Source organism: Acanthamoeba castellanii (genome assembly GCF_000313135.1).
Source record: "Acanthamoeba castellanii str. Neff unplaced genomic scaffold scf7180000084577, whole genome shotgun sequence".
NCBI lineage: Eukaryota > Discosea > Longamoebia > Acanthamoebidae > Acanthamoeba > Acanthamoeba castellanii.
In genome coordinates this window covers 117,564-137,311 of record NW_004457606.1, presented here as the reverse complement: position 1 = coordinate 137,311, position 19,748 = coordinate 117,564, and the positions used below count along the sequence as shown (strand labels likewise).

The following is a 19,748-nucleotide window of genomic DNA, read 5'->3' as shown; positions in this document are numbered from 1 at the left end:
TATTTATGTTTTTTATTTAGGTTCGAAAATGTGGCAAAAGCTGCTGGTTACTCGCCAGCGAGCTTCTTGCAGAGCTCGAGCATGCCCCAGCTGACGGCTTGCGAGGGGACCACCTTGAGATAGCACGGCACAATGCCTCGGTAAAAGCCCGCCACGCCCTCGTTCCTGGCGATCTTCACCACCGCGTCCGTGATGCCCTTATACTCGCGCTCAGCGCCTCCGATTCCCTACGTTACACCATCATACCATCAACAACCGCACGACACACGACACACACGACACACACGACACACACGACACATTACACTGTCTGGACCTGGAGCATCATGCGCCGTCGCAGGAGTTCGCTGGGGTAGGTGATGCTCATGGCGATGGTGCCCGCGAGCGCGCCGATGGACAGGTTCATGAACAGGCTGGGCTTCTCGCCCTGCCGCGCGTCGATCGCCCACTGCCGCAACATCTCGTAGCTCGTGAAGTTGATCGCCACGAACGGCGCCACGCCCTGTAATGATGGTTTGCATTTATCAAATAAATACGATTAAAAAATAATAATACACAAAAATATAAATATCAACAAATAATAAAGAATAAAAATAATAAAAAAGGATTGGGGGCGATACGAGGCAGGAGGTCCACAAGCCCTTGTAGAGGCCGGCGACGCCCTCCTCCTTGACGATGGTGCGAGTGGCATCCATGAGCCCTTTGTACTTGGCCGACGCGGTCTGAGCCGCGAGCCGCGTCCGCACCAAGTCCTGCACAGCACACACGACACACACGCGACAACAAGCACGCACACGCACACACGGCAAGACACGACACGACACCGTTCGCACACACACGCACACGCACACGCACACGCACACAATATAAAAATTAATAATGACAATCAGCCACACACTCCGAAGGAAAGACAGACCAGAGGGTAGGTGGACCCGGTGGCAAAGATGCCGGCCAGGGCTCCCGACAGCATCCGCACGCCGGCCGTCGGTTGCCCATTCTCGGGGTGCAGAGCCTGCATTCATGAGCGCGTGTCGTGTGTTGTGTGTCGCGTCGTGTCGTGTCGTGCGATGTGCGCGTGTTCGTTTCTTGGTTCTTGAAAGGCGAGGGCCGCATAGATGGGAGACGAGGCTCGGGTACCCGCTTGAGGGCCTCGTAGGCGTAGTAGCGCGCGGCGGAGGAGGGCATGATGCGAAGGATGTTCACCCCGTTGCCCTTGAAATAGCCCCGCCATCCCTCGTTCCGCCCCATCGCCACCAGCGCGCTCCACACCCCGCCGTACTGCGGGCCTGCGCCCTTGCTCAGGTATTGCACCTGCACACGACACGACACACGACACACGACACACACGACACACATGACACACGGTACAACACACGCCACACGCCACACGACGCACACAACACGGGCGCTGACCTGGTTGAGAATCTTGAGTCGCTCGAGCGGTGCGGTGACGGTTCGGGAGACGGCTCCTGAGACGGCGCCGTAGACCAGGTAGCGCCACGGGTTGCGGCTCTTGCCCGCCACAGCCTCGGCCGGCAGGTTGGACAGCTTCTCGCCAAAGCTGAGCCAATCCTGTGCTCGCCAACAAGCACATGAGACTTCTCCACGTGTGTGCGTGTGTGCGTGTGCGTGTGCGTGTGCGGTTGCGTGTCGCGTCGTGTGTTGTGTCGTTGCGTGTACTTCAAAGACTTCGACCAGGTGCGCGTGGGGGAGAATCTGGTAGTGCTCAACCTGGGAGAGATGGTACGATCAGCCTTGTAGCTTACGAAAGGACGAAGGAGAGGGGGGGGGCAAGCGTGTACCATGATGTTGTAGAACTCGCCAAAGTCCATTCCCGCCTCATCGGACGGGTCCAGCCTCGTCGCATTCCACACGCGCCGCAGGTGGGCCTGCCGAGAGCATTAATCCCAAATATCAAATGAGTAGATAAAGAAACAGTATTATTTGTTTTGTTTTTTGAAATAAAATAAAATAAATAATAATTGGAGAAAGTAAATAATTGTCGGGGCAAGGACGCACGTCGTCGCGGATGCGGTGCCAGAGGCCCTCACGCTTGAGCCCCTGCTCGAACTGGCTCAGAGTCAGCCGTCCCCTCTTGTCCCGGTCGAACTCGTCGAACAGGGCGCGTATCTGCTGTCGCCGCTGCACCGCTTCTTCTTCCCCCTCTCCCTCTCCAAAAACCACTTGCCGCTCCTCTCGCGCTGCCGCCATCCACTCTGCCTCTCAAAGCTGTTACAATAATTTTTCACATATGGCAAGAAAAGCCCCGTTGGCTCGTTTTTTCCGAAGTGTAAGTGTAACACACTCACTTACACCGCGTATCTGCGATCCACCTTGGTGCTGCCGACGGTCATGTCCATCGTGGCGATGAAGTTCCTGGGGAAGGGCTGCTGGGCGATCGGCCGCTCGCTCACCTGGTCCAGGCGCTGCATGTGGTCGGGCGAGAGGGTGAACTCGAGCGCGGCGATGTTCTCCTTGAGCTGGTCGAGCGTGCGGGCGCCCACGAGCGGGCTGGTCACGCCGGGCTTCTGGGCCAGCCAGTTGAGGGCCACCTGCGCCGCGGGCCTGTCGATCTCCTTGGCCACCGCCACCACCTCGTCCACGATCTTCCAGTTGCGCTCCTCACTAAAGTGGCGCTCCAAGAATTCCCCTCGCTTGGTGTCGGTTGGTTGGCCTTTCTTGTGCTGTGATGTGATTGGGGGGGTGGGGGTCAACACCTAGCCCTTCCATCGAAAAAAGAAAGGCTCTGATTGGCTGAGGTGATTGATACCTTGCCGGTAAGGAAGCCTTCGGCCAGGGCGCCCCACGGGATGATGCCGATGTCGTTGGCCTTGGCCATGGGACCCAGCTCCCACTCGAGCGACCGATCGAGCAGATTGTACCGCGTCTGCAGTCCGATGTAGGGGCTGTCCAAGTGAAGACATCAGCGGAGCTATCAAAGTCACAGACGTTGGCCACCGACAAGGTGAGTACCTCCAGCCACGCAGGTGGGCAGTGTTATTGGCGGCGGAGATGACCCAGGCGGGCGTGTCGCTCACAGCGACATAGAGGGCCTTGCCGCTTCTCACCACGTCGTCCAGCGCCCTGATGTGGAGGTGGTGGAAGTGAGGTTCGATGATACTGGCGAGGCTGTGGTGATCAACTATGTGTGCGCATACCTCATGGTCTCGTCAATGGGGGTACGGAGATCCCACACGTGGACGTAGAGGACGTCGACGTAGTCCAGCTTCATGCGCTTCAGCGATTCGTCAAGACCCTGCACCAGGGCCTTGCGGTGATTGCCGCCCTGGTTGGCGTTCTTGGCCGTGGTTGAAGAAGCCTGGCAGCAGTGACAAAATCAGAGCTGGGCTCGGCACAATGATGATCGAAGTGAGGCGCATAGGTACGGGAAGACCAGGTATGGGCGGAGCGTTGATGCTGTACTTGGTGGCCACCACCATCTGGCTGCGAAGCGGCGCCACCAGCTCGCCCACGTACTGCTCGCTGGTCCCATTGGTGTAGATGTTGGCCGTATCGATGAAGTTGCCGCCCTTCTCGACGTAGTAGTCGAACATGCGCTTGCTCTCCTCGAACCCGGCTCCCCATTGCTGCCAACCGCCACCATCATCACGCCCGTGAGATTTGGACAGCAGTTGAACGCACAAAGCGTGGTTGAGTCGTACCCATTCGGTGCCGAAGGTCATGGCCCCGAGGCAGAGGGGAGAGACGCGCAGGCCCGACGCGCCCAAGAGGCGGTAGTCGTCGAGCTGGGCCAGAGGCTTGTCAATGCTCGATTGTTCAGCTGTGGCAGACTTGTTCATCCTTGGGTTGGTTTGCTGTTGCTCGTTGCTGTTGTTGTTGTGAGGAAAAGAAGTGGCTGGGCACTCTTTTTAAGTGGTGGGAGTCGGCGATAGCAACATTGCCCGCTGTTAACATGCTTACATGGCAAGGGAAGAGAATCATGCATTTTCGGAGCTAGAACTTTTGTCCAATTATGTCATCCTTATACATCAACAAGCTCCGAATTTTCTTCTTTCCAGCCAATTACAAATCGCCGAGGACGGGAATGCGGCGGACTGTTGAGGTACGTGGAGAATGTGGTGTGAAGCATTTGCCTTGTGTTGCCTTGCCCACCTGTTTAGTTCAACAAAAATGAAGTGCTTCTCAGCCACGGAGCTAAGCTTGCACTTACAGACGCTGGAGTTCGATCCGGTCCTTCTTCTTCCTCCAAAACAAGAGAACAGAATAGAAAGAATGGTACACCACCCTGAGCGGAACGTCTGGTGGTTCATTGCCGTTGTGGGGCTCTCTGTCGGTATTGTCTGGCACCAGGTCGGTCCCAACGCGCTTGCAGAGGCAGGTAGCTCTGCCCCCCCCAAGCCCAAAAAGCAGGACTGGCCATGACGTTGGGGAGGGCGGGGACAGTCCACGGGCTGACGCATTGGCTGTTCGTCGACTCGCCACCAAGCGCCTTCATCCGTGCCTCCTGCGAGGGATTCCATCGTTGTGCGTCGCACACGGCACAACACACACACAAGACCACATACAACACGACGCACGGCACACACGACGCACACGACACACACGACACACACGACACACACGACACACGCTGATATGTGTAAAACAAAATATTTAGGCACGTGGGGCAACCTGCTGTACAACTATGGGTTCCACCTGCCGCTGGCGTTCATCGTGACGGCCGGCCTCTACGTCCACGTCTGCCTGGCCCACGTGGTCTACCGCGCCCTGTTCCACCTTCGGCACCTGCTGTGGTTCCCCGCGGGGCTGGTCCTCTGCGTGGCGCTCACCGCCTACGGGTGCTACCACGACCGCAAGACCTGAATTGTACGAAAGTGAGTCGTCTGGCCAAACCTCATAATAACAATAAAAACACACGACACGGCATGACCAACGACACGACACACGACACACACGACACACACGACGCACACGACGCACACGACGCACGACGCACGACGCACGACACGAGCGACGACACGGGTAGGTACCTGTGATTGAGGGCAATGGCCATACGGGTCATGTGTAAGGGCTGGGCGTGAGTGGGATCACTGCATCCAGCACGGCCATTTGTTCATCGGGCTCGAGGGAGTCGAAGGGCTCGAAGGGCTCGAAGGGCTCGAAGGGCGACGGCGGCGGCGGCCCGCTCAGTTGCTGCTGATGATGGCCCAGGAAGGCGATCGTAGTTGCGTGGGTGGTCATCACCGTCGTGGTGCCGTGGTAGGGCGTCCCTGGGTTGGCTGCGATCAGCTGTGGCAGTGGAGGCCCACGCGGCGGGGGCGACGCATATGCCGGCGACCGAGCGATGGTCGGTTGCTGCGATGGTCGCGGCGCCGACGATGACAATGATGACGACGACGAAGGCGATGATGATGGCGAGTAGTAGCCCATCACGCTGACAACCGCACCCGGCGGCCACACCGAGCCGAACGCAGGCGTCTGCAAGGGCGCGGGTAACGACGGCTGCAAGGGCGATGGCTGTGGAGCGAAGCACCCAGCACTCGCTGGTGGGGCTGCAGGGCGGCGATGCCGGTGGTGGAGGTGGTGTGGGTGCTGATGGTGGCGGCGACAGGGGCGAGCGGTGGTCGTTGGTGGTGGCGGGTCGAGGCGAGCTGGATCTGCTGCATGATGTAGCGGAGGTTGGCGAGTCGCTCCTGGGCGTAGACACACTCGCTCCAGGGGTGGTTACGGCAGAGTTCGAGGGCCCGCTTGGCCTGGTCCTCGGCCTCGGCCAGCATCCCATCGCGCAGCCACACATCAGACACCGCCATGCGGAACGCCACCTTTTTATAAATTCAACCATCAGCAACACACGACACACCACGACACACACGACGCACACGACACACCACGACACACACGACACACGACACGACACACGACACACGACGCACACGACACACACGCGACACAGACGTACCTCGGTTCGAGGGAGCATGCTGCGTTCGATTTCCTGGGTCTGGAGGTTGCGAATGATGTTGCGCATCTGCGCGGTGACGAGGTGGGGCGTGGACTGCGACGGCAGCATGCGGCGGCTGGCCGACGTGGCCTCGGGCGGGTGCGGGAACTCGCCCGGGCGCCACCGGGTGATGCGCTGCAGCAGCCGGATGTGGGAGCGCTGGGCCTCGTTGGTGCACCGCGCCCTGACGAAGGCCTCGGCCGACATCAGAAAGTACTGCTGGGCCTTGTCGTCGTCCGGCTCGATCACGGCCAGGTTGTAGTAGGCGTCGCCCTCGTCGTAGTGGCTCAGATAGCTCCGATACTGCCGGAGCAGGCCCAGCAGCAGCTCCGTGCACTTGGTCAGCGTGTTGACCTTGTTTTCGTGGAAGTCCTCGGGCGCCAGTTCGCTCTGATACTTGCGGACGTACCAGTGCTCGAGCCTCAGCGCCATGCACAGGTCTTGTGTGTGCCGTGTCGTGTGTCGTGTCGTGTCGTGTCGTGTCGTGCGGTTGTTAGTGTGCGCGGCTGAGCGCCACATTCGCGTGACACAGAGTACGTAAACGTACACTTGGGCGGGCTGCGACTCCCGATGCCTTTGAGTCTCAGCAGTTGCTCGAACGCCTCCTTGTTCTTGTTTTGATAGATGCTGTGTGATTCACGTGTGTCAGTTGAGGTTGTCATCAATGATGAGATGATGATTGTACTAAAGAGAACACAACGTCAGAGAGGCGTGACGTGACATGATGTACGCACTTGAACTCGCAGATCTTGTACTCGAGGAAGAAGATGATGTCGGGGTTGTTGTGGTGTTGGTGCTGGCTCCGCACCACCACAGCCCAGAACTGCTCCTCTTGGCCGCTCTCTGAGTACCGCTCCAGCGCGCCGTACTCGTCGGGGTGCGCCTCCTTGGGCCGGTCGTGCCGCACGCGGTGGACGAACGTCACCGGCGCCACGCGCTCACACTGTCCCTGCTGAAGAGGGCTCGCCACGTCAGCATCGATTCCTTTTGTAGATATAACTAAATATAACAAAAAAAATTCCTTACCTTACCAGGCGGGCTCCTCCTGTCGGGTTTGCTCACCACTCTCTCAGCTGGAAAAAATAAATATAATAATATAAAAATGAAATTAATAAATAATACAGGAATAGAAGAGCGAAAGCGAAAGCAAAAGATTGAAGGCCGGGGTACCGCCGGAGAGGAGGCCTATCATGTGGGAGAACTGGTCGGGGTGCTGCTGCAGGTGGTTGATGAACATTTTCTCCAGGTCGGACCGCGAGAGGCGCGAGTAGCCCTCCATGCCGAGCTCCTTGCACAGCAGCAACAGCTTTTTGTTGGGGTTGCACGCCAGGAAAGACTTGAGCTGCGAAACCTGCCGCGGTGTCGCCATCACGACGATGGTGGTGGAGTGCGCTTTCCTCTTCTTGCTGTTGCCGAAATGTTGGTGTTGTGCGCGAGTTGGTGTCTGTTGTAGGCACTTTTCTCCTTCAGTTGAACCTACAATGCAAGGCACGCCGAGAATGCAGGAATGTGTGAGGAATGTGAAAGGAATTTATCAACTTTATTCGAGCATTTTATTTATATTATGTGACCACCTGAGATGGAAGACGACGGTGCGGAGGCGTTCGAGGCGTCTTTCTTTCCGACCAGCGACTGGGTTGTTCGCAGGCTGCAGCAAAAGCACGACCCCACCGTCGCCGAGCGCGTGCTCAACATCTACTTGTGGGGCAGCCGGTATCACATCCTCTTATTTATTTTGTTTATTATTATCTTTTTGACTTTATTCTATTGCCCTTTTGCTGCACAGGGTGTACGGATGTGCCACGCCCACGTCGGACTGGGACTGCCTTGTTGTACGTATTTATTATTATTTATTCAAAAATTATTATTATTATTCCTTTTGTAATTTTATCTGGCTACAGGTCACCCGCTACAACACGCCGCACGACTTGACGCTCATCGCCAGTGACAAGAACAAGCTGCTGCGCGGCAAGCAGCCTGCCCAGCCTGAAGCCGAGGCCGGCGAGGGCCTACCGACCACAACGCGATCGGGCAAGAAGAGCATCTCGTGCGCCCGCCCCGCCCATGACCTTTTGGTGCATTGGTTGGTGCATCGTGGGCCATGCGTGTTAAAACTAGCCAATGAGCGTGTGCGCCAGGGAGATCGAAGCTTCTCTCTTTCCGATCTACCAGGACGACTACATCAATGCCACCTTCATCCCCATCGAGGAGTGGACCTTCTTGGTAGGACTGCACATTCCCTGCACATTCCTTTGCACATTCCTGGCCCCCCGCAGGGGGAGACTGACCAGCCCTTCTCTCTCTCTCTCTCTCTCAGATCAGGGAGCACCGGCACATGGCGCTTGAGGCCGTCTACGCGCCGGCCAAGTTCAAGCTGCTCGAGAAGCAGCCGGTCCACATCGTCCTCGACCCCGACATACTTCGAAGGCATGACAACGCCCCCAACGCACACACGACCCGACACACACATTCTCACTCAAGTGTTCGGTTTTGCAGGACCGTGTTGTGGGAGTCCACCCGCACGTTCGTTGCCTCAGGTGAGTCCTGCGAGACTGATTTGCTTCGCTCTAATCCTCTCCAATACCGTAGTGTCTAATCGGATGTATCTCTCCCGCACACGCACACGACGCACACGACGCAACACTATCCGCGACGCATGACACACGACACGCAGGTAATAAGCTGCTGGTGCCCGGTGGATTTACGGAGTACAACTACTACCGGGCGCGGAAGGAGATCGTGCACTCCTTCCGCTATCTGCTCTTCGCCATCCAGCTGGTGAAGACCGGCCGGATCGACGACTACGCAGCCGCCAACCACCACCTGGCCGACATTCTAAGGGAAAAGCAGGAAAACGAGGAAAAGCAAATGAGAAATTCGGACCAACTCGCGTCCGGTGCCGGCGACGGGGAAGAGGCCGAGCTCGAGCTCGTCGAGCGACCCGACGTGGCAGCGGGCAAGAGGTGGCGCGGGGCCAGGCGCAACGACGAGAACACCGAAGAGGCCAAGCGGTGGGCCGCGGTCATGGCCCGATTCAAGCCCGTGTTCGAGCAGCTGCGGCAGGAGCTCAAAGACCTGCGCGACTTCGCGCGGCTCTACAGCCGATGCGAGACCGAGAAGGTGCTCTTCACGTCGCTCAAGGATCGACGGCGGGACATGACGACGTCGGTCACCACGGCCACGGCCACCTTCACCACCGACGACGAAGGCGAGCAGACTGGACGCGTCGATGAGAGCCCGCTTGCCACCGTTCGATTTCTGAAGCACTTCAAAGGTCTCGCCCCTGATGATGAGTACTCCCGAGTGTGTGTGTTCGTGCGTGCGTGCGTCGTGTTGCGTGTTGCGTGTTGCGTGTGTCGAACCTAACGCTGCCTGTTCACCTCACTAGGCCCGCTCGAGCAGGCCATTGAAGCACTCGAGGAGGACCACCACGTGGTGTCCTGTAGACATTCAACGCACCCCAATCTCCTGCTGCTCACCACAGACGTACGTCTCACACCTCGTTCATACTCTATTTTGTTTATATATAGGTAATATAATCTATTTCTATATATCTACTATCTGTCTAGCTTGAGTAACTCGTGTTACTGACGTCATGTGCTCCACCTAGACCTATTCAATTGGTTCGTGGGCCGACGCTTCAGATATCAGTCTGGAGTGCAAGGGGCTGATCGTTGATACACAGCGCAACTTCGCGGTACGGGTCACCGACAATCATACCACAAACAACACGCACAACTGAGTTTCTTATTCGCCAAGCATATACTATATGTCTATTTACATCACTTAACATGATGTGACCAGGTTGTGGCCTATCCGTTCGGTCGATTGGTGGATCTTCCGCCGTTCCGCGAGGCCACCCCGCAATCATCGGCGCGAGAAGAGGCCCAGAGAACCCTTGCGGGATGTTGGCAGCGAGCAGACGAGGCGCCGCCTGTACACGTGACCGAGTGCCTCGATGGACTCACAGCCGGTACACACACACACACGACACACACTTGCACACACACGATACACACGCGCGCGCGCGCTCCTTGCCCTTACCTCCCTTTCCGCGGCTGACCGAAAAATTACATCCTCGTACGACACGACACATGCGTAGTGCTCTATTTCTACGCCGGCGAATGGCATCTCAGCTCCAATTGTAAGTCCCAGTTCGCCTTTTTCCCCATGTTTCGTTTACCATTCTGATCTGTATCGCGTGGCGTGCTGGGTTTCATGCGTGTCGTGTTGGGGTCGAATACTCAGATGAACCAGACATGCCATCAACAAATGTGACGTGGAAGGAGGAAGACCTCAACAGACCATTTCACCAACTGTTTTGGAATGTCTGGCGCCAGAGCAACTACCAACTGCCCCAAGGTGAATCATCCGCACGCAGACATCAGTGCGCGCGCGCGCACACACACACACAACACACACAACACACACAACACACACAACACACACAGCCACCTCCCCGTGTTAAATTGTTGTTTGCGCGTTCGCAGACGAAGAGTACTGCTACACGTTCCAGCTGCTGTCGTGCGAACACCGACACCTGGTCCGTCCGCCGTACGACGACCGGGGCGCTCTCTTCCTCATCGCCGCCCGGCACCTGCCGACGTTGCACGAAGAAGATCCGCGAACGTGCGCGGTACACACCCAACGCCGCACGCCGCACGCCGCACGCCGCACGCCGCACGCCGCACGCCGCACGCCACGTATTCTAACTGCCTCGTGGTGCAGGAAAAGAATGGCTGGGTCAGTGTTCCCCGATTCGACGAATTCAAGAGCGTGGATGATGTGATAGCCTCGGCCGAGGCGCTCGACCCGTTCGTGCGCAAGGGCTACGTCGTGGTCGACACCTCCGACCCTGCGCAGTACGCACCAAACCTTGTGAACTCGCTTGACGTGGTCTGTGATCGATCGATCGTTGGTGATAGCTGAGCGCATGTGTGGTGGTGGCAGCTGGCGTCGTTGGGTGGTGAAGAGCCCGCAGTACGTGTCCGTGCACCTCGGCACAAACTTTTGCGACCATCGGACCACTCAACCTGCGGGCCGACATGGACGCCCAGCACATGGCGGAACTGGTACCTCCCCACACCCCACACAGCCATTCTCTTCATTCCACCGAAGAATGTGGCTGATGCGAATCGCGCTCGTGTACAGCTGCGCTACAACAAGGCGGGCGAGTTCGTGGCGTACTACCCGCAGTGGAACGTGTTCGCGCGCGACCTCGCCCACAAGCACGACGAGCTGTGCGATCATCTGCAACAGGCACGCACACGGCCAACGACACGACACGCGCATTCCTCCACCGCACACACCTGGTGTCTTGTTTATTTATTTATTTATTTATTTATTTATTGGGCGTGTAGGCCTGGGACGAGCTGAGGCGGACGCCGGACCAGAGGACGTTCGCGGCGGTGTCCAAGAAGCACGGCGGGACCGGCCACGACTTCATCTTCTTCAAGATGCGCAAGGAGGGCATACACGTCTACGCCTCCATCCGCCAATTCCTGGCGCTCACCGACGACTCTGTCATCACCAAGCTCCTCTTCTTCTGGAGCAAGCGACCAACAACACCCCCAACAATAAGTGGTTGAATTTATTTGAGTATTTATACCTTTTATAGACAAAAGAAAATAGGTAAACAGAAAATCATAAAAAAGGAGATGTTGACGACAACGTGAGCAGGAACGGCCAACAGGCAGGTTGCTGTCCAAGAACTGAGCGCAAAGAAACGTAGGAGACCATGGGAGCAATGTCGTACGTACTCTGGGCTCTGCCAATGGCCTTCGCCCTCTTCTGGATGGCGGGCCGCGTTGTGGCCTACTTCCTCTGGACCGCCGAGGAGGGCATGGCCGACTTTGTCGCCACCGTGCTGCCCGAGGGCTACCACCCCTCCGTCGCCGAGGGCTTCTGGACTCATGGCGTCAAGGTCTCACTGAGAACAGAGATATGTCTGTTATTTTCATATCAGTTCAGTCGTTGACTTGTGAAGCGTTCAGGTGCTGTACGAGGAGCGGATGAGCCTCATCCAGGCCCACGCGGGCGTGAGCGCGGTGTGGGGCGTGGCGGCCATCCTGCAGCTGCTCCCGTTCGTGCGCAACTACGCTGGGTTCGCCGTCCACAGGTTCGTCGGCTACGTGTTCTACCTCTGCTCGGCCGTCTTCCTCGTCCAGATGTCCTACATCCTCTTCGTCCTCGGCATGGTACGTACCATGTTCAACATGCCCGTGCCTTTCACATACCTGTGGTAAATATGCCACTACACGCTGGCCTATCGCTCAACAAGACGATCATCGTGTCGGAACCTAGGTGAACGTGGGCCAGGGCATGTTCGTGGCCGACGTGGTGTCGCTGGTGCTGGTGGGCGTCTGCACTCCGCTGGGCTACTACTACATCAAGGCCGGCCAGGTCAACAAGCACCGGTCGATGATGATCCTGGCCTGCGCTGGCCTCTTCTCCAACGCGGTCCAGCGCTTCGTGTGGGTCCTCATGTCCAAGTCGGAGGTGCTGGGCCACGCCACGTCGTGGGAGGCCTGGCGCGATGGCACGTCATCGATGACCGGCTACGTAGGGCTGACGCTCACCCTCCTCGTCGGCTGCTTCTACGCCTTCTTCACCAAGGCCGACGACGCGGCCGTCAAGCACATGGTCGCGAAGAAGAAGCAGCAGCAGAAGCCCAACAAGAGGTCCAACAACAAGCCCAAGGCGAAGAGCGCTCCCGCTGTGGTCCGCTCGGCTAAGACCAAGGCCAACTGACGGTGGGTGTGGGGGGGGGGATTTTACATTTTCACTTCAACGCGACGTTGCTTGCTGACGTTGCTGTCGGGGCGTTTCACTCTGGGTATACTGCAAGCTGTTGGCGCATAACGTAACAGTAACATCCACCCCATCTTGGCCGAGCACCACCTTCAATCCAACGTTCAACATCCCCCCTCTGTAGAGGATGGGTATGTACCACAGCACGAGCGGGAAGGTGGGGTACCAGTACCACCACCAACCGCTGCCGGGCTACCACATACCTCGCTACCTCATGAAGAAGATCCTCATCCACGAGGACAAGCTGCGTGCTTCTCCCGAGGTGCCCCCCCCCCGGCCGTGTTGTTTTTGAGGAATGCGCGGAATGCGCGTTCTCTCGGTGCTGTGTGCTGTCTGGCTCACGCGCGTGTGCGGTGGCGTGCGATGATGTGGGCAGGTGCAAGCGTTGTATTCGCAGAGCGACGACCTCGCTTGGATTCGCGACGTCACGCTTCAGGTGCAGAACCGCGCTCTTGCTGAGTACGGCTTCACCGACGCCAGGGGACTCATCGCCCTCAACAACGCTCGCCTCGAATACATCGTGCGTTTTTGTGTCGCGTTGTGCATCGTGCGTCGTGTGTGTCGTGTGTTGTAGTATGTATCGTGTCTGGCGGTTGGGAAAGAGCAAACCTGATCGCCGTCGGCCATCGGACCTGCAGGACGACCCGGAGATGAATCAGTTGACCGTTTACCAGCGCCTGGACAACTCGCGTCAGGGCAAGCTCTTCGACGGCGTTGTGCTCCCCAACGTGCGGGTACGAGCTTCGCTCAAGCACCAACCGAGCTGCACGACACTCACGATGTCGCGTGTCGCGTGTTTACTTTTTTTCCCCCTCTCTGCCAGCTGGCCACGCTCGATGGCTCCAACGTTATGCTCTACGACTACCTCGACGCACTCAGGGAGAAGCAGAACCACCTCGGCTCCGCGCCGGGCGGCAGCGGCAATGATTTCCCGCCGGCCAAACGGCCGATCCTGGTCACCGCCGGGTCGATCAGCTGACCCCCGTTCAGGACGGTGCATGTGGACTTTATGCACCGTCTGCAGAGGGAGCTGGGGGGCAAGGTACTATACACGATCACATCACGTTTTCTCGTCGGCACGCCTCGATGCTTGGGAGCGAGTGGCGCTGACGTGTTTCTTACGCCCACAGGTGGAGCTGTTGTCGGTCTACATCCGGGAGGCCCATGCCCAGGATGAGTGGCCGTTGGTAAGTTCACGACCATGAATTGATGGTGATGTTAATTGTGAAGTGTTGGCTTACATTTCTGGGTATTTATCTGACAGGGCCAGCGAGTGTGCGTCAATCAGCACAAGACGATGGAGGAGCGACTGGCGATAGCCAACGAATTCGTGGAGAAGCACGAGTACAAGATCCCTACGCTCGTGGACACCATCAGCAACCAATTCGACCAAGAGTACCTTTATTCCTCTCGACGCTGCAGGCGCGCGCAGGACCACCACCACACTTACACCTCACATTACAAACGCCAAACCCATTCAATGAATGTTTATTGTTTGTTGTGTACAGGTTTGCGGCGTGGCCTGAGCGCTATTTCATCATCGAGCAGGACGCCGAGGGCGCCTATCGGTGCAGTCATGTGGGCATGCCCACCACCGAGTTCGGCTACGACAGGGACCAGCTCGAGAGCCGGCTGCGCTCGCGGGTCGACGAGCTTGTGCGTGCCTAGGCCAAGCTCACACCAAGGTGCCATCAATCAATCCACCTTGCGATCGGTGCGCTGAAACTGAAACTCTAACACACGTGCGTGTGTCGTTTGCGGTTGCGTGTTGCGTGTTGCATTGCAGGTGTAGAGGTGACGAGGGCGGATAGGTGCGAGAGAAGTGGAGGGGAGTGAGCGAGAGGGAATGGGAATGAAGGCGGCGCCTCGAAACACGCCACACACATGTGCGTGGAGCGCAGCCTGACCAGGGCATCATTCCCTCTCTTGCTCTTCTCCTCCAACCACCCTGCATGTCCGATCTCGCCTATTCTCCTGGCCTCCGGACCCAACTAGCGACAACACCGCCAAGCAAGAAACCGTAAAGAAACATATTTATCATTTATTTATCTCTGTTATTACATTTTTCTCTGTTTTATGACCAAAATATATGTTTTTATGATTTAAGAAGGCTATTCTGATGGCCGGACCAATGGCGTGCGCGGAGATGGAATTTCGCCAGTGGGCCAACTCTCCGGTTCTCCCCATTTGTACGGTCGGCATCGCGCTTCCTTCTTCTTCACCAGCTTCACCACCACACCACCATCTCCTCCGCGCTTCTCGCCGGCCCTACACCAATGGTCTGATCTGAGCGCCGCTGGCAGCGCCACGACGAGCCTGCCGAGAGATTTGATTCACTACACGCATTGCTCCGCGCGATGCGCAGCAGCTAAACCCTCAGTGAGAGGTACATGCTCCATCCACCACCGGCCTTTAGCCCTTTAGTTCTTATGATGACAATTTAATCCAGCTCACTCTGAAAACTGTGATGAGCATTTTATTCACGACAGTCTTCTGACACAAGAACCATTTACTTTCATCTTTTAATCGTTGTTCGCGATCTCAGTTGCTAATCCTCCTTCCTTCAGGATGAAGCAACTCCTCCAAGGGAAGCCCTTCTCTCCGCAGCAAAGCCTTGCCGGAGCTCAAGGCTCGGAGGCGGATCATCTGAAGACGGGGTTCAACTGGTGCTCCTTCCCTCCCCTCGTCCACCCACGACTGCGCTTATATGATGACTAGCATTGGGCAATGACATAATCATAATGATTACACTAAGAAATCTTCACTTTGACCTGATATTTGCTTTATCTTTACACGCTTCTATCCGTCTTTTCGACCTTGTTCTCACGTCCTTTCTTCCCTCTCCAGATGGTGCGCTTCGCTTAGCCAAGCCCGAACAGTGGGCCCCATCATGGTCTTGTCGTTGTCCTTTCACAACTTCAATAAATGCGTCATGTTCCAAATGTTCTTGTTCTTCATCTTGCCTCCTCAATGAATCGAAAGGAAAGGATTTTGTTGTTTTTTTAATTTATTTTGTTTTATCGCTTGGACCACGTACGTGTGAGTTCGATTCGAGGCGTGCGTAGAGCACAAAATCTGCGAATGGAACATGACGCACGGCAGGCAAGGCTGCGTGCTTCGTACCCTCCCACCCCTGCACATAGATCGCCCAATTCTCTAAGGGCAAAAGTCGAAATCTTCTACACTATCTTCAAAATCATCCTCTACTTCACATCTTCATCTCATCTCGGATGAGATTTTGGGCCACACCAGACCATTCATGCTCTACCCCTGGGTGCAGCTGCTGAAATGGGAGGGCATTGCGCCTTTCGGCCCAAATCTCGCGGCGGATCACGCCCAGTCGATGCGAGCCAACACCTTCGTGCCCGTGGCCCACGTGCTGTTCGTTGTGGAGAGCAGCAGGCCCGAGCGTGGCTGGACCCGGTTCGTGCTGCGCGACCCGACCGGCACCGTGCCTGCCGGCACCACAGACAGCGACGTCGCCGCCAAGCTGGTCGTCGGTGCCGCCGTCAAGCTCACGAACGTACACTCGCCCCTTTTTCTGAACAATACACGCGCAGCGCTGAGCGAGGCCGGCCGGCAGGTTGTGCAGGTGCGGCTGGTGCCCGACTCAGCCTTCTGCGGCCGCCTGGGGATCGTGATCGCCTGGGAGAACCTGGGTCGAGTGGTCGCGCCCAAGTCCAAACCGGTACCGCGCTTTGATTTGCTCGCCTCACACTTCTTCGGCCGAGAGCAGACGCTGACGCGCGCGCATCGATGCATCAAACGTGTTCGCAGGGCAAGCCACACACGAACAACATATCGACGTTCAAGGAAACCACGCCGTTCTCGATCTATACGTCGCTGGAGGGCGTGAAGAAGGACGAGGTGGCCGATATCACCTACCGACAGTTCAGGGCAGAATGGACGCGACGGCATCCCTCACCAACAGCACCTCCACCACCACCTCCACTTCCCACCCATACCACCGCGACTGTCTCGTCGGGCGGTACGTGCATCTCCTCGACGACACACGCACAGCGCACTGCGCACGCGTGCTGACACACGCACACGCACCACCGCACACGCACACACGCAGACGAAAGCTTTTCTTCGCCCAGCAAGGAAGTGCTCCAGCAGCAGCCAGTCGCAGAAACCGTCGACGCGCTTCATCATCTCGTCGAAGAGGAAGAAGAGGATGCGGGGGAGTCGGACCTGAGTCAGCCCTCTGACCTGCCGAGCAGCCAGCCATCGGAGGGAGACTCGTCGGCGGGCCAACGACGAACGAGCGCCAAGCGGAGGTACCTCAAGCGGGTGGAATCGGATCCGACCCTGCCCGACTCGCAGCCGTCGCCCCAGAGCCCGAGGGCCTTCCCTCGAGCCGAGGAAAGCGAAACGGCCAAGCACGACGACGTCGACGGCAGCGACGATGACGAAGAAGAACGAAAAGCGAGCACGAACGCGGAGGCTGCGACGACGGCCAAGAGAACGAAAGCAAAAGCAAAAAAAGTGACGAAAGCGAAAGCGAAAGCCAAAAGCGAAGCAGAGGACGAACTGGTCAAGAGAAAGCGAGGGCGCCCGAAGAAAGAGGCGATCGAGACGGAGGAGGAGCGGATCAAGAAGCACAGGAAGAGCGAGGAGCACAAGAAGAAGTTCGTGGAGCTCTTCATAAAGCACGCGAAGCCGAAGGTGGTGATGACGCCCGTTGTGCCGCTGGACGAGCAAGCGCGTCAACTGCTCGACCGGTGCGAATTCCAGCAGTCCCAACGGCTATCGCAGCACCAAAGTCAAAGAGCGAAGAGTCAGCGGATTGGCGACAACGAAAACGAAAGCGAAGACGAAGACGAAGCGGAAGCCGAAGCCGACAGCGAAGAAGACCTTACACAAGATATCAACCAGCTCGAGGTTGTTCTCACTCAATGCAAGCAGCTGTGCGAAAGTACAACCCCCTTGCACCGCTTTGCGCGCGACACGCACCCGTACAGGTGTGCGTCGACTCGGGCGTGGGCTAAACCTATTCTTCTGGTGTGTGTGTGTTGTGGTGCGCGAACAGAGGAGTTGGTGGTGTTTTCGCTTTTTGACGGAATAGCAGGCGCGCTCCGGGCGCTCAAGCTTCTCGGCATTCGGGTCAAAGCCTACTTCGTCGTCGAAAAGGATCCCGTACGCAACGCAACTCGCGCAACACGCGCAGCCACACGTCATCGCGTTTAGATCAATCTTATTATTATTATTCTAATTGATTCCTCGTTTGTTGAGTGCAGCTGGCGATGGACGTGGTGCGGGCCAATTTTCCGCCTGAGGAACACCCCTACATTCGCTACCTGGGCTGCGTTGAGAAAATCACCACGGCGGACCTGGAGGACATCGGTGCTGCGCCCCGACTCAAGCTTCGCTCTTTGCGAACTCTCGAGCGGAAAGAAACCGGCCAACAACTGACGTCTTGCGTGTTTCCCATTCCCAGTGCGCACTGTAGGACCCGTCGACCTCTTCATCGGCGGCTCGCCTTGTACCGGTACTCACTGCCTGCGTGGCGTGTCCTGTGTGGCGTGCGTGACGTGTGCGCGTGACGTGGCGTGCACTCAAACAAGCGCGAGCCGGCTACAGATCTCTCGGTCCTGGGCAAAAAGAAAGGCCTTGACTGCCCCGAGGGCTCGAGCTACCACTTCTACGATTTCCTGCGGTAATCCCCTCACCACTGCTTTTTTATTTATTATTATTTTGATTATTTATTGCTCATTTATTATTTATTATTATTATTATTATTATCTATTATTTTTTCGACGTGTGTTGCGTGCGTGGGTGAACGTTCAGGATTTTGCAGGACCTGCGTCGCCTGTGCAACAGCGACAGCCACAACGTCTTCTTTCTGCTCGAGAACGTGGCCTCCATGAGCCGCAAAGACAAAACCAAAATCTCAGGTGCGCTCTCTCTCGTCCCCGTCAACACTCGCCACACTACACCGTGGCGCACACACCGACAATTGCTGACGTGTCGTTGGTGTGGTTGGTGTGGTCGGTGTGGTCGGTGTGGTCGGTTGGTGTGGTCGGCGTGGTTGGTGTGGTGGGGTCGACAGATTGCATGGGCGTGGAGCCGGTGAGGATCGACAGCAAGGACATCACCAACGTGCGCCGGAATCGCTACTACTGGCACAACATCCCGCGCAACATCAATGCCCTCCCCAAAGCCACCTTCCAGGAGCTGCTCAGCCAAGTACGCGCGTGTCGTCTTGAGTGCTGTGTGTCGTGTCGTGTGTCGTGTGTCTGACTGACGTTTGTGTCGTGTCGTGTCGTGTGTGCTGTGTGTCGTGTGTCGTGTGTCGTGTGCAGGACGGCGAGGCGTTGGTGCTGGTGGGCGGGTGTATCACGACCCACAATGCCACCATGGAGTACCTGAAGAAGTCGCTCGAGGAGCTTCTTGCCCGTCCGCAGGACCTCAAGCGCTACAACACCATCAAGATCAAGGGACAGGACAAGTGCCGGTCACTCAAAGCCACCGAAATGGAGCGCATCCTCGGCTTTCGCACCAAAGATTCGAACGAGCGAGGTGTGTGTCGTGTGTCGTGTGTCGTGTGTCGTGTGTCGTGTGTGTCGTGTGTGTCGTGTGTGTGAGGCTCTGAGCTGACGACCTTGGCCACGCGCAGAGTACACGAAGGAGGGGAGGGACATCAACGGCCGCGTGTACATCCTCACGAAGGCCCAGCGCAACAAGCTGCTCGGGCAGAGCTTCGACACGCGCGTGATTGCGCACCTGCTGACGCCGCTCCTCAAGCTGTGCGCCGGCGAGGAGCAGCTCGAGTCGCGCATCCTCCAGATCCGCCGCCAGGTCACCCTCTCGCAGATGCACTTTGTCCAGCCCCGGCCCAGGCCCGCCGCCGCCGCCGTCATCATCGACAAGGGCAAGGACAGGGCGATTGACGACGAAGACGACGATGCTGATGAAGAGGAAGAAGAAGACGACGACTTCCCACTGACCCAGGCGGGTTGACGCCCATCATGAGAGA

The 19,748-nt window shown here is 57.3% G+C and overlaps 7 protein-coding genes across 7 annotated transcripts; 4 read left to right on the top strand and 3 right to left on the bottom strand.

Moving 5' to 3' along the window:
- Positions 1-47: 47 nt before the first annotated feature.
- Positions 48-2,211, bottom strand: ACA1_046540 (carrier superfamily protein; the record flags this gene model as incomplete). The annotated part of the gene is made up of 9 exons (XM_004347716.1): positions 48-227; positions 317-502; positions 621-752; positions 899-1,012; positions 1,138-1,311; positions 1,414-1,572; positions 1,681-1,731; positions 1,803-1,889; positions 2,020-2,211. 9 exons carry the CDS (start codon positions 2,209-2,211, stop codon positions 48-50), a joined length of 1,275 nt encoding a protein of 424 aa, XP_004347766.1.
- A 98-nt stretch (positions 2,212-2,309) lies between these two features.
- ACA1_046530 (oxidoreductase, putative) lies at positions 2,310-3,800 on the bottom strand (the record flags this gene model as incomplete). Its single annotated transcript, XM_004347715.1, has 6 exons — positions 2,310-2,684; positions 2,771-2,906; positions 2,974-3,084; positions 3,159-3,319; positions 3,387-3,587; positions 3,663-3,800. The coding sequence occupies 6 exons, from the start codon at positions 3,798-3,800 to the stop codon at positions 2,310-2,312; spliced, it is 1,122 nt and encodes a 373-aa protein (XP_004347765.1).
- A 1,219-nt stretch (positions 3,801-5,019) lies between these two features.
- Positions 5,020-7,328, bottom strand: ACA1_046520 (uncharacterized protein; the record flags this gene model as incomplete). Its single annotated transcript, XM_004347714.1, has 7 exons — positions 5,020-5,231; positions 5,495-5,783; positions 5,921-6,380; positions 6,497-6,586; positions 6,694-6,908; positions 6,986-7,032; positions 7,130-7,328. The coding sequence occupies 7 exons, from the start codon at positions 7,326-7,328 to the stop codon at positions 5,020-5,022; spliced, it is 1,512 nt and encodes a 503-aa protein (XP_004347764.1).
- Positions 7,329-7,538: 210 nt separating this feature from the next.
- On the top strand, positions 7,539-11,547 carry ACA1_046510 (uncharacterized protein; the record flags this gene model as incomplete). The annotated part of the gene is made up of 15 exons (XM_004347713.1): positions 7,539-7,672; positions 7,746-7,791; positions 7,861-8,006; positions 8,098-8,182; positions 8,277-8,439; positions 8,634-9,262; positions 9,362-9,445; positions 9,570-9,656; positions 9,764-9,932; positions 10,208-10,321; positions 10,450-10,595; positions 10,688-10,821; positions 10,941-11,031; positions 11,111-11,161; positions 11,320-11,547. 15 exons carry the CDS (start codon positions 7,539-7,541, stop codon positions 11,545-11,547), a joined length of 2,307 nt encoding a protein of 768 aa, XP_004347763.1.
- A 158-nt stretch (positions 11,548-11,705) lies between these two features.
- ACA1_046500 (uncharacterized protein) lies at positions 11,706-12,709 on the top strand (the record flags this gene model as incomplete). Its single annotated transcript, XM_004347712.1, is given in 4 exon segments — positions 11,706-11,882; positions 11,953-12,062; positions 12,078-12,156; positions 12,263-12,709. The coding sequence occupies 4 exon segments, from the start codon at positions 11,706-11,708 to the stop codon at positions 12,707-12,709; spliced, it is 813 nt and encodes a 270-aa protein (XP_004347762.1).
- Positions 12,710-12,896: 187 nt separating this feature from the next.
- ACA1_046490 (iodothyronine deiodinase) lies at positions 12,897-14,437 on the top strand (the record flags this gene model as incomplete). The annotated part of the gene is made up of 8 exons (XM_004347711.1): positions 12,897-13,031; positions 13,146-13,289; positions 13,408-13,503; positions 13,593-13,735; positions 13,760-13,811; positions 13,900-13,956; positions 14,034-14,164; positions 14,278-14,437. The coding sequence occupies 8 exons, from the start codon at positions 12,897-12,899 to the stop codon at positions 14,435-14,437; spliced, it is 918 nt and encodes a 305-aa protein (XP_004347761.1).
- A 1,591-nt stretch (positions 14,438-16,028) lies between these two features.
- On the top strand, positions 16,029-19,732 carry ACA1_046480 (DNA methyltransferase dnmt5, putative; the record flags this gene model as incomplete). Its single annotated transcript, XM_004347710.1, is given in 12 exon segments — positions 16,029-16,292; positions 16,362-16,457; positions 16,547-16,757; positions 16,848-17,687; positions 17,841-17,908; positions 18,010-18,208; positions 18,222-18,260; positions 18,353-18,428; positions 18,560-18,666; positions 18,822-18,958; positions 19,075-19,291; positions 19,389-19,732. The coding sequence occupies 12 exon segments, from the start codon at positions 16,029-16,031 to the stop codon at positions 19,730-19,732; spliced, it is 2,598 nt and encodes an 865-aa protein (XP_004347760.1).
- Positions 19,733-19,748: the final 16 nt, after the last annotated feature.